Here is a 10,985-nt window from a genome sequence, read left to right on the forward strand (position 1 = left end):
TAGTAGTGTCGTTTTCAAAGTGGAAATGCTCTTGACCTTATCTTTAATTGAAAATGACATGAAAATTGTTGCTTCTTTGAAAAGAAATTTCAAATCATTACCCATTGCAGGTTCAAAAAGGTAGGGAAAAAAAGGATAGAGATAACGTTATTGACTGCAATTTGAAAAGGCAATGATTTAGTGTGAAAGCTTGTCCAACTATTTATCTTTTCTCTTTTTTATTTTTTTAATTAATCATTCGACGTAAAACTTATTGGTCTAATTAATCTGAATCCAGATCGCATAAATCTGCTTCTAGAGTAAAGCACCTTTTGTACGAGATCGATCCTTTTATATATCATATGGAGTCTCGTTTGGCCTGCCAATAAAACGATACTGATAACATATGCATCACTTAAAATTAGTGAATTTGTAATATTAGGATTACAAGAATCGGTGAACGAAAAACTACGAGGAATACTCATATTATGGGGATTGTTAAACTCACTATCGATTTTCTGGTACTAGCCAAACATTACAGTTGAATTTTCTTAGACATAAAGAGTATGCATTATCATGTGACCATTATTTCCTAATTTACGAATCGAAGAGTATGGTTCTGTTTAGGATCAAATTCAAAGCAAAAGAGACTAAATAAAATATATAAAAAATTATAAGAGAGAAACAGCGACCCAAAAAGGACAAGACACCTAAAAAGGTAGGGAATAAAATGTCCGTCACGGGTATGTTAATACCAACATATCACATATGTCCATATGTCAGTTTTTATTATCCTTTGCAGTCAACTAAAATCCAATATAATTCAAAAAGCTATTGTCCCCACCTCCCATTCCCTCCTCTTTTCAGTTTCCACTTAATTTCTTCGTCCCACCACTTGCCACTCCACCCATATCAATAGCCATAACCATTAACCATACATAAATTAACCACCATTTTGCTTTGATTCACATTGCATTTTATGTATTGTTCAGAGAACTTGAAAGTGAATTATTCAATAGTGAAACTGAAACAGAAGGCCTCGCTCAACGAGTTGATAGATTTGCAAATTAAGGTAACAAACTTTGTGTCACGACATGTATTAATGCATAATTCAACTTTTTTCCTTTTCATACATGCTAAATTCTTTACTTTTCTTCCATTTTGGTGTCAAATGCAGATCGCAGGATCATAGCCGGAGCAAGTATTTTCATCTCGAAATATATATATTTAACCTGAATATTCTTTAAATCACACGTACGTAAGGTATCATTCCCTCTGCAACATCAACATTTCGTGTAAAGTTTTGAATTAAGTCTCTTGATAGGTAGTTAATGTCAACTCCAAGTTCTCCCCTCCCTTCCAATACTTCCCCTACCTCCAACACCAGCCGCCATCGTCGCCGCATCTCCCTTCCACCATGGAAAGGTGCAAAACCAATACCACTAGCCATATCCATATTAATAGGCATACTCTTTCGCTTCGCCGTACCAAAACCCCACCAACTCTCCACTAAAGCATGGCAACTCTTAGCCATTTTCCTTACAACTATCTCTGGTCTAATCCTCGGCCCATTGCCAGTGGGCGCGTGGGCTTTCCTTTGCCTCACCCTCACCGTTGTAACGAAAACCTTAACCTTCGCTGCAGCATTTGCTGCATTCACTAATGAAGTCATTTGGTTAATTGTTGCATCATTCTTTTTCTCAAGAGGGTTTATTAAAACTGGACTTGGTGATAGAGTTGCTTTGTGTTTTGTGTGTTGGCTTGGAAAAAATACTTTGGGTTTGTCTTATGGTTTGGCTTTGAGTGAGGCGGCAATATCTCCGGCTATTCCAAGTACAACTGCAAGGGCAGGTGGGATTTTCTTGCCCATTATTAAGTCATTGGCTGTCACTGCTGATAGTCACCCAAAGGATGATTCTGCTAAGAAGCTTGGTGCTTATCTTGTTCAATCTCAGTTGCAGGTTGCCATTTATTCTTTAATTTATTCACTTCCTAGTATGTTTAATTTATGGACTAACAGTACTATAAATTTGATTTACACTTTTAGTGCAATTTAACTAGCTATAATAGGTTATTACTCCATATTTTAGGTTAGCATATGAAGAAAAGGGCAGCCCCGTATACTAAGCTCCCGCTATGCGCGGGTCCGAAAAAGGATCGGACCACAAGGGTCTGTTGTACGCAACCTTACCTTGCATATTTACAAGAGACTATTTTCACGGCTCGAACATGTGATTTCCTGGTTACATGGCAGCAACTTTACCAGTTACGCCAAAGTTACCGAGACTTGCTATTAATTAAGATTGAATTTTAGTTCTGTGTACTGACCATAGTTGATCTATAAAAACAGGTAAATCTTCGTAGCATCCTTTGATATGGTGAACTTGAAAATTGGATAACAACCTTCAATATTGAGTTAAATTTCACTAATAGTAGAAGAAACTGTATACTGTTAGTGTGCTAAATAAAACTTATGAACTCTATATAAGAATTTAAGTAATATTTTCAGATAAATTGAGAAACCATTAATTAGGGTATTACATCTGTCCTATTTTCTGCTTCCTCCGTCTCAATTTATATGATATTTTTCGCTTCTTGAGAGTCAATTTGATTATTTTTCGAAGCTAAATAAATTAGATCAACTCAAGGTTTTAAAGTTAAAATTTAAATATTCAAAAGGTATACGAAAAAGCGTTGCATAAATTGAGATTTATTTGATTGGGAGAGATTTTAAGTGCAAAACTTTCACAATTCATCTCTATTATTAAGGTATTGCATTTTCAGTTGCATCTCCTGGCCAACAATTTCAGGAAATGCTTTTAGTTTACTGTTATTGAAGTATCTGTATATTACATGTTTGTATGTTATTTGAGATTAATATATATATGAGATGTTGGATATTCTGTCTTTAATGCTGAGTATTTATTTTGTGGGGTTACTGTTGCAGTGTTCTAGTAGCTCAAGTGCCCTGTTCCTAACAGCAGCTGCACAAAACCTGTTGTGTGTGAAATTAGCAGAGGGATTAGGAGTAAAAATATCAAGTAAATGGCTCACTTGGTTCAAGGTTTCATGTATACCAGCACTTGTATCTCTTCTAGCAACTCCAGTTATTCTATACAAGATTTTCCCTCCAGAAATGAAGGACACACCAGATGCTCCATTAATGGCTAGAAGGAGGCTGGATCAGATGGGTCCCATCAAAAGTGATCAGTGGGTGATGATGATAGTCATGCTTGTAACCGTAGCATTATGGATTTCTGGGTATAGTTATTTTTTCTTCCAATCTTCCTTAGGTCGATTGAAAGGGAGCGTTGACTTAACTGGTAAAGTTGCTGCTATATGACCAGTAGGTCACGGGTTCGAGCCGTGGAAACAGCCTCTTGCAGAAATATAGGGTAAGGCTGCGTACAAAATAGACCCTTATGGTCCGGTCCTTTCCTGGACCTTGTGCATAGCGGAAGCTTAGTGCACCGGGCTTCCTTTGGTTGTCTAGTGTTTCTTATGAGCTAACTTTTGGGTTGAGTTAAGCGCGATATCCATTTTCTTTACATGATATTAGAGCCAGACTCATCTCATTTCATCTGACTGTTATATTTAATACAGGGAGGCTCTTGGACTAGCAAGTGTTATCACGGCAATGCTGGGATTATCACTACTTTTGGCATTTGGAATACTTGATTGGGATGATTGCTTAAGTGAAAAATCAGCATGGGATACCTTAGCTTGGTTTGGTGTATTAATAGGAATGGCAACCCAATTAACTACTCTGGGAGTTGTTGCCTGGATGTCAAATGCTGTGGCTAACTTCCTCAAATCTCTTTCACTACATTGGTTTGGGGCATTTTGTGTCCTTCAATCTGCATATTTCTTTATTCACTACTTGTTTGCTAGTCAAACTGCTCATGTTGCAGCTTTGTACTCTGCATTTCTTGGAATGTGCTTGGCATCAAAAGTTCCTGCTCTCTTTGCTGCTTTGGCTTTGGGATACAACACAAACCTTTTTGGTGCATTGACACATTACAGTAGTGGTCAAGCTGCAGTATACTATGGAGGTAATTTTGTTAAGTTCATGTGTATTATAGAGGGGAAAGGCAGAAAGTTAGAAAAGTTTTATCTAGTCATAAAAATTTAGACATGAGCAAAAGGGACAATGCAGTTAAAAATGGTATTCTCTCTGTTTCAAAAAGATTGGTACTATCCTTATTAGTCTGTATAAAAAAGATTGGCACATTTCAGCATTTTTTTAATAAGAAGCATTTATAGTCACAAATACTACGACAGTTTCACACCCACACAAATGATATGTCTTATTTAAGACCACATAATTTAAAAAATTTTCCTTCTTTATTAAAGTTTTTGTCAAGTCAAACTAAGGCAATCTTTTTAAGAAGGAGGGTCTATCAGAATTTCATTTTCTTTCTAGTTTGTCTGTATTTTGATTACTAATCCCTTTTCATTTATTTTGAGGAAGTTGAACTAATCTCATTTCATTTCTCTTCTTTAACAGCTGGTTATGTGGAACTACGTGATGTCTTCAGATTGGGCATTATCATAGCTCTTATTAATATTGTCATTTGGGGATTAGTAGGAGCCGGTTGGTGGAAGATTCTTGGCCTTTACTTGCACTGAAATATGTAAGTGAAGTGAATGTTCAGTTTTCCGTTTCTTATCTAATATTCTTCTAAGTAGGCATTCTTGGATTATGTAAATACATCAAAAGAATGCAGGTGCAAAGTTCCCTGTCACTAATGACCAACTTAAACTATTGTAAGAATGTTCAAACTCACCTAAGTTTTGTGTAAGATATCTGTGGATTTTGATTCTTTAATTGCTACATAAGAATCTATTATTGAGCTTGCAATATGTAACAGGCATTTTCTGGTGTAAGAACTTCAGGATCGGCTGTATTTCTAATTGAAGTCAGTTTGATTGGCACAAGAGGGCTCATAATATTTTTTGAAGGTACTACCATCTGAGCTTTTATTTTTGGCGGACTTAATTCATGCAAAAGCTTTGTTGCATCATTAGATTACGGATCTTCTGATGCAGTTTACTGTCGAATTTGGCCTCTAACTGAATCTAAAAGAAGAAAGGTTTTTGCTTGAACCAGTTTCTGAAGTCCCATCATTTGGAAATACGTAATAACTGCCCGGTGCACAGAGGCGGACCTACATGGATATGAGAGGGATCATCGGAACCCGCTAGCCTCGGCAAAAACCTGTATATATATTTGTATATACATCAAGGACCCCTCAAATAATTTTGATGTGCCCTCTCAAGTAGAAAAAGTGAACTACTCTGTTGGTTTAATAAGTTACATTATATCCTCCCTCACCAGAAGACCTGGGTTCGAGGCCCAATACCAATTCTCTTTTTTCATTTTATTTGTTTTTCTCTTTGAATTCAACATAGTATAGTATCATGTATTTAGTGGTCAACTTGTTTTATTTTTCTTTATCTTTTCTAAGTTAAATGAACAATAATTTAGTACTAGTACCTAGAAGGAGATAAAATATTCTATTAGCAAAAAGCCAATCACCTTCTTTATCCTTATATTTAAGTTTACAAGCATTATCACTTTCTTGACTGGCATGTATAAAATTAAGTAATTCACCAAAAAATTTCCCAAAAGAGTAATTAAAAACTCCCAAAACCCTTCTGCTTTCAAGGATCACTTCGGCAAAGTAGCAAACATCTATTGATTCAACAACAATGACTAAGACTGTGCTTGGATTGTTTAATAGACCTTTAATTTTGATCTTATTTGACTAAGTTTTTTTTATATTTTTGAACATCTTTTCGGTCACTGACTTATATTCATCAAGTTTTCAAGGAGTTAGTGCGCCAAATTTTGTCGTTATTAGCTGACATATCTATGTCAAAGACTTCTTTATCATGCTTGCTTGAAGGATAATAGTACATCCTTGAAGTTGTTCTCATTCCAGCATCCAACACCTCTACGTACTTATCCATCTCTCTATATCAACTTTGATTTTTTACAAACTTTACGTTGAGGGAAAAGATAGGAAAAGAAAAAAGAATGAAAAAGAAGATGAAAGATGAAACAAAACTAAATGTGCTAAAAAATGTCAGGCTACAAAAATGGAGAGCAAGAGTTGAGGGAAATGGAAAAATCCATTCTTGCCTTTATATAGTTCTATACCGGTTGGCATTCTTTGGGCTTCCTCTCATGCGTGTATAGTCTTTAGTACATTTAATTTTATTCAATACATGGGGAGGAAGAGGGAAATGAAAATCCCTTCTTGCCTTTATATGATTTTATCCTAGTTGGCATTGTTTGGTCTTCCCTTCCATACGTTCATACTCTTTGCTCTTTAGTCTACATTAAATTTTATTGAATACAACTTTTCAAAATTTTTAAATTTTTATGAAGAGGTCGGCTAACACGAATTTTATTATTGTTTGAAGGGTATTTTAGTCTCTTAGTATTACAAGGTTAGTTTGGTTTTTTAACTTTTATTTTGGGGCTTCACACTTATAATATAATATGATTAATCAGAGGCAGAGGCTTGAATCATGGGAATGAGTTAAACTTCCCTCCCTGTAATGGATCAAAGAGAGCAGGTAATAAAATTTGATGATCAAAAACAAAAGTACATCAAAGATAACTGTATAATTGACTTCTGTGATCATCTAAATGCTTGTTACTTAGGGTATCCCGGAGCACAAGGCATCCTGCGTTCGCGAAGGGTGCGTGAAAGAGCTGCACCCCAAGGGGTGTGATGTAGACATCCTATTTTAATCCAAGCGTTAGTGGCTGTTTCCACAGTTCGAATGCGTGACCTATATGGTATATGAAGACAACTTTACCGTTGCTCCAGGGCTCCCCTTCAAATTATTTGGCTAAAAGATTTGTGGAAACATATGGTTCATTCTTTGGCTCTTGATTGAGTTATATGCAGAATCTGATGTTTTAGCTTTCCAATTGCCCATAGAGAACCAAACTTGCAATAAATAGCTGTCCTCGTATCCTAATATGAAGGCAAAAACATCATAAATTTTTCTCTCATATGAAGCAGCAACGTATCACATTATTTTAGACAAACAAATTACATTTGCGCCAGACGGCTTATTAAATACCACCACTTAGCTCTAAGTTACGGGTTCAATCCATGGAATCAGCCTTGGAGCAACAGTAAAGTTGTCACGTGTGACTACTATCTCCACCTGCTCGGTATTGTGTCGTATTTGTTTCGCTATAGCGTCGGCTGTGAGGGATTTGTTTTTTCATGTGAGCCTTACATTTAGATTTTTTAAAATATTTTTCACGAAATAGCTACACGCGCTTTAGCCCACTTATATTATCGCGTGGCTTGAAGTAATTTCCTTACTAGCAACATAAATCCCACCTTATGGCGCCGCGTGCACATCAACCCCTATCCTTATAACGCCGCATGCGCATCAACATTTCAACACAATAACATCTTGCACCACACGTGCCCATATGCCACAACTTTTCAGAATCACAATACCAATATTACCACAACATATAGCCCACGGCTCAACCACAATGTGTACAAGAACCTCAATAATAACAAAATGAATGAGAATTACTCAACAAGGTAATATATCTCAATAAGCAACAACTTCAACCTCAATGTGATAATAACTTTCATAACTTCAACTTCAATAGTTCAAAATGAAGGTGTTCCCACAAAAAGACAACTTCCAATTCAATTGTAAAACATAAGCTTAATAACGAAAAAGATAGTATGAAATAGCAACTACATCTAAATGCATGAGAATAATTCTAACACGAAGATACATCATGAAATAATAACTTTAAATGAGAATAACTCAACAATTAAAAAGGCACATGACAATAAGAGAGATAACAACATCAATTAAGGCATATAAAAGCATGTTTGACAATAAAAGATAGAGCATGTAATTACGAAATCAAGTAAGCATTTAAGAGCAATTTAACAATGGAAGATATACATGATGTGAGCATGTGATTTTTTCCCGACGGAAAATACTCCTACAACTTTAAAATAGGTTTTTCTAATTATTTTAATTTTTATATAATTTTTAGGAATTTCTTGTTAATTGTTGCTTGCATTTAGTTGCATATTTAACATTTTAAAATCATGAGAAAAATACCAAAAATGTCTAAAATATTTCATGCATAGCATTTTAGGTCTTAATTGCATTTAAAATTTAATTACATAAGTTAATTGCGTTATTAAACAAAAAATCAAAAAATATTGTTCATTTTTACATTTTAGCTTTTAGTTTTAAAATTAGTAATTTTATTTCTTTAGTTTTAAGTTAATTAATTATTTAAGCGGTAGACATAGATAATTAAGTTTAATTCTACAAATTAGACTAAGTTAGGACTTAATTAGGATTTTTAATTAATTTTGAAGATTTTTTTAAAAAAGAAAGAAAGCAAAGCAAAGAAAAGAGGCCCTTTTTAGCCTTAAAACCGGACTGGGCCAAAAGCTCTCAATGGCCTAAATACCCCACAAATCGCCCAGCCCAATTCTTTAAACATACCTGACTCGCCGACCAAACCCATGAACCCGCCCTAATTTCCCCTTTAATCTTAGCCACTCATCCCACTCAGATCCAACGGCCCCTGTTAAGTCCCTTACCCCAAATATAAACCAAGTCTTAACCTAATTCCTAACAACCCTAATCCCACCCCCCCCCCCCAAACCAGCCGCACCACCCACCCTTTCCTCGCCTCTGCCGCCATACTCCACCCCAAACCCACCGGAAAATTTTTCTCTAACCATCACGTGCTCCCTCCTCTCTCCTCTTGCCACGTAGCCTAACGACCTCTGATAACCAGATTATTCTTTCCGGATTTCACGCATATAGATTCTCTTTGGGGGCGATTTTTAGATTAATAGGAGCCATGGATTGATTGACAATCAATCCATGCCTTCCATTTGTCCGAAAAAATCGTCCACACAAAAGAGTTGAAGATTTTCGGATTTGGGAAGAGGGTAGAAGAAGGTTCGAGATTTTAGGGGTTATAAAAGGGGGATTTTCAGTCATAGAGGAGAGGATCGTTTTTGGACAAAAATTTTGAGGGAAAAGTTTGAGAGAAGAAAGGTCCTTCTGATTCTTCCATCTTCAATTTTTTTATTTTTCGTTTAAATCCAAAAAACACACACACAAAAAAAAAGAAGATTTCTGGTCGGATTTTGGTTTTTAATATGGGGTTTAGTTGAGTCGAGGTGTCGATTCGATCGTGACTGGTTGAGGTCCGTTCGTGGTTCGGTTCATGATTCCGTTCAAATTTGACTACCATTCGAGTTCCTGTACTCCGTTGTTGATTCGATTTTCGTTCCTGAATTCGATTGTAGTCGCACCATTTAACTGAATACACTGAAAAAAGCTTCATCTTAGGTTCATCCCTTTTCTCTTTTACTACCTCATGTTGGTGTTGATTTGAATATGATAAGGGTCGTGGTTAATTTGCTTGATCTTTAATATTCCAATGAATAATTGTCACTTAGATCTGTTTGGATTTAAGTCAAAAGGATTAGAGTTTGGTCGATTTCATACTTGATAGTTAAGCTTAAGTGACTGATTCTTTGCTTGCAATTCCTGGAGTTTTGTTCGTTTTCCTGAAATTGAGCATCTGCTCGTTTACTTTCAACTAAGTTTGATAGATTAGGTGGTCTTATTGATATCATTAAACTACTGAAACTATTTTGAGATATGAAAATTGGAATATTGATATGTTAGAATGCTCTCAAAATTCATCAAGCTGAAGCATGGGTGCTTGTGGCATTTTCTAGCAAATTGTCTTATTTTTCCTTATTTGCCTTTTTTTTGGGGTTCAAATGAGAAAGTTTGGAGTTTCTTTTGAAAATATTGATCTTTGTCTATTGTGCATGAAGTAAGCTTGTAGAGTCTTTCCAGTATACTAGTCGGATCATTATTAGTTTAAGTCTGCTCAGTCTATGTTTCTTGCGTCGACTGAAAAGGAAAGGTCTAGCTAGCAATTGTGTGCAATTTCAGCCGCCTTCTCATGCATGCTAAGTTCTTAGTTGCTTATAACATGTCATCATTCATGATTAAAACCAACAAACTAGTTTTTCTGTGATGTGAAGACCGTTGGGAATGTTTAAGTAGCTTAGGAGTTATGCGTGGAGTTTGAACTCACCATATCTACATTTATGGTTAATTTGTTATTCCTCGATGCAAATTTGTTGTTGTGTAGTAGGTTGAGTTGAAAGCATGGCATCTCGTTTCTGATCTTCATGTTGGAACTCCTGAGAGTTTGTTTTTTAGTTCTGTTGTTTGGTTGTTTCCTCCTAATCATCATGTTTGGAATTGTTTCTTCATGGAAAAGGTTTTCTGAATACTTCTTCGATATGATACAATTTTCGTTCCCATAGGAATATTGGCGTGAGAATTAGATTTTTGAGCATGCAAGGCTGCTTTGTTAGTTGAGTAGGTGCAAATGTGTCATTGATTTATGGGATTGTGGTCTTATTTATGGGATGATTAGCGGGAAGTCACGGCTCTTATCATATTTGGATCCACCATTTGTCTCTTTTTTATTATTATTATTATTATTATTATTATTATTATTATTATTATTATTATTCTTTAAGTTCATATATTCTAGATGCCTATTTTGATTTGGTTTGATAGTATTTGTTTGGATGATTGCTGATCATGGGAGTGGGGAATGACCAAAGCCCATTAGTAATTAATAGTTCTCATGTTTTAGGATTGGGTTTGGTCAAATGCATGAAATAAGAAGTTTAAAAGGGAATGAGTATGAAACATCTTTTAGTAAAAGTACTCCATACTCACGGGCCTTTTCACACACAATCACTGAATTTATACAACTAATAAATAATCGTAGCAATGCTTTAGGCGCGCATTTAATCGATTGTTGTAATTGTGTACACGTTCGCCTGACATGATTATGATTTCCCAAAAATAAATCAAAGTATGTGTTCGCGCGACTTTGGCCAACAATCTTAATATTAATAAAGCGGGACGAATTATGTACA

The 10,985-nt window shown here is 35.5% G+C and overlaps 1 protein-coding gene across 4 annotated transcripts; it reads left to right on the forward strand.

The window, feature by feature from the left end:
- The first annotated feature begins 884 nt into the window (after positions 1-884).
- LOC107831462 (dicarboxylate transporter 2.1, chloroplastic) lies at positions 885-5,509 on the forward strand. Of its 4 annotated transcripts, none has more exons than XM_016659226.2 (7): positions 885-1,051; positions 1,157-1,940; positions 2,927-3,240; positions 3,583-4,031; positions 4,487-4,613; positions 4,851-4,941; positions 5,090-5,509. In XM_016659226.2, the coding sequence occupies exons 2-5, from the start codon at positions 1,311-1,313 to the stop codon at positions 4,606-4,608; spliced, it is 1,515 nt and encodes a 504-aa protein (XP_016514712.1). In that variant the 5' UTR covers positions 885-1,051; positions 1,157-1,310; the 3' UTR covers positions 4,609-4,613; positions 4,851-4,941; positions 5,090-5,509. The 4 variants fall into 4 exon arrangements, with proteins under 4 accessions (XP_016514712.1, XP_075103030.1, XP_016514715.1 ...); XM_075246929.1 differs by having other exon boundaries at positions 4,876-4,941; XM_016659229.2 differs by having other exon boundaries at positions 5,029-5,245.
- Positions 5,510-10,985: the final 5,476 nt, after the last annotated feature.

Source organism: Nicotiana tabacum, chromosome 23, assembly GCF_000715075.1.
Source record: "Nicotiana tabacum cultivar K326 chromosome 23, ASM71507v2, whole genome shotgun sequence".
Lineage (NCBI taxonomy): Eukaryota > Viridiplantae > Streptophyta > Magnoliopsida > Solanales > Solanaceae > Nicotiana > Nicotiana tabacum.

What these genes read in the sequence shown, in the direction of transcription:
- LOC107831462 (XM_016659226.2), top strand. Translation starts at nt 1,311, where the DNA reads ATGTCAACTCCAAGTTCTCCCCTCCCTTCCAATACTTCCCCTACCTCC. An exon ending in TTGTTCAATCTCAGTTGCAG is followed by an intron (nt 1,941 to 2,926) that starts GTTGCCATTTAT and finishes TTACTGTTGCAG; the next exon opens with TGTTCTAGTAGCTCAAGTGC. An exon ending in AGCTGCAGTATACTATGGAG is followed by an intron (nt 4,032 to 4,486) that starts GTAATTTTGTTA and finishes CTTCTTTAACAG; the next exon opens with CTGGTTATGTGGAACTACGT.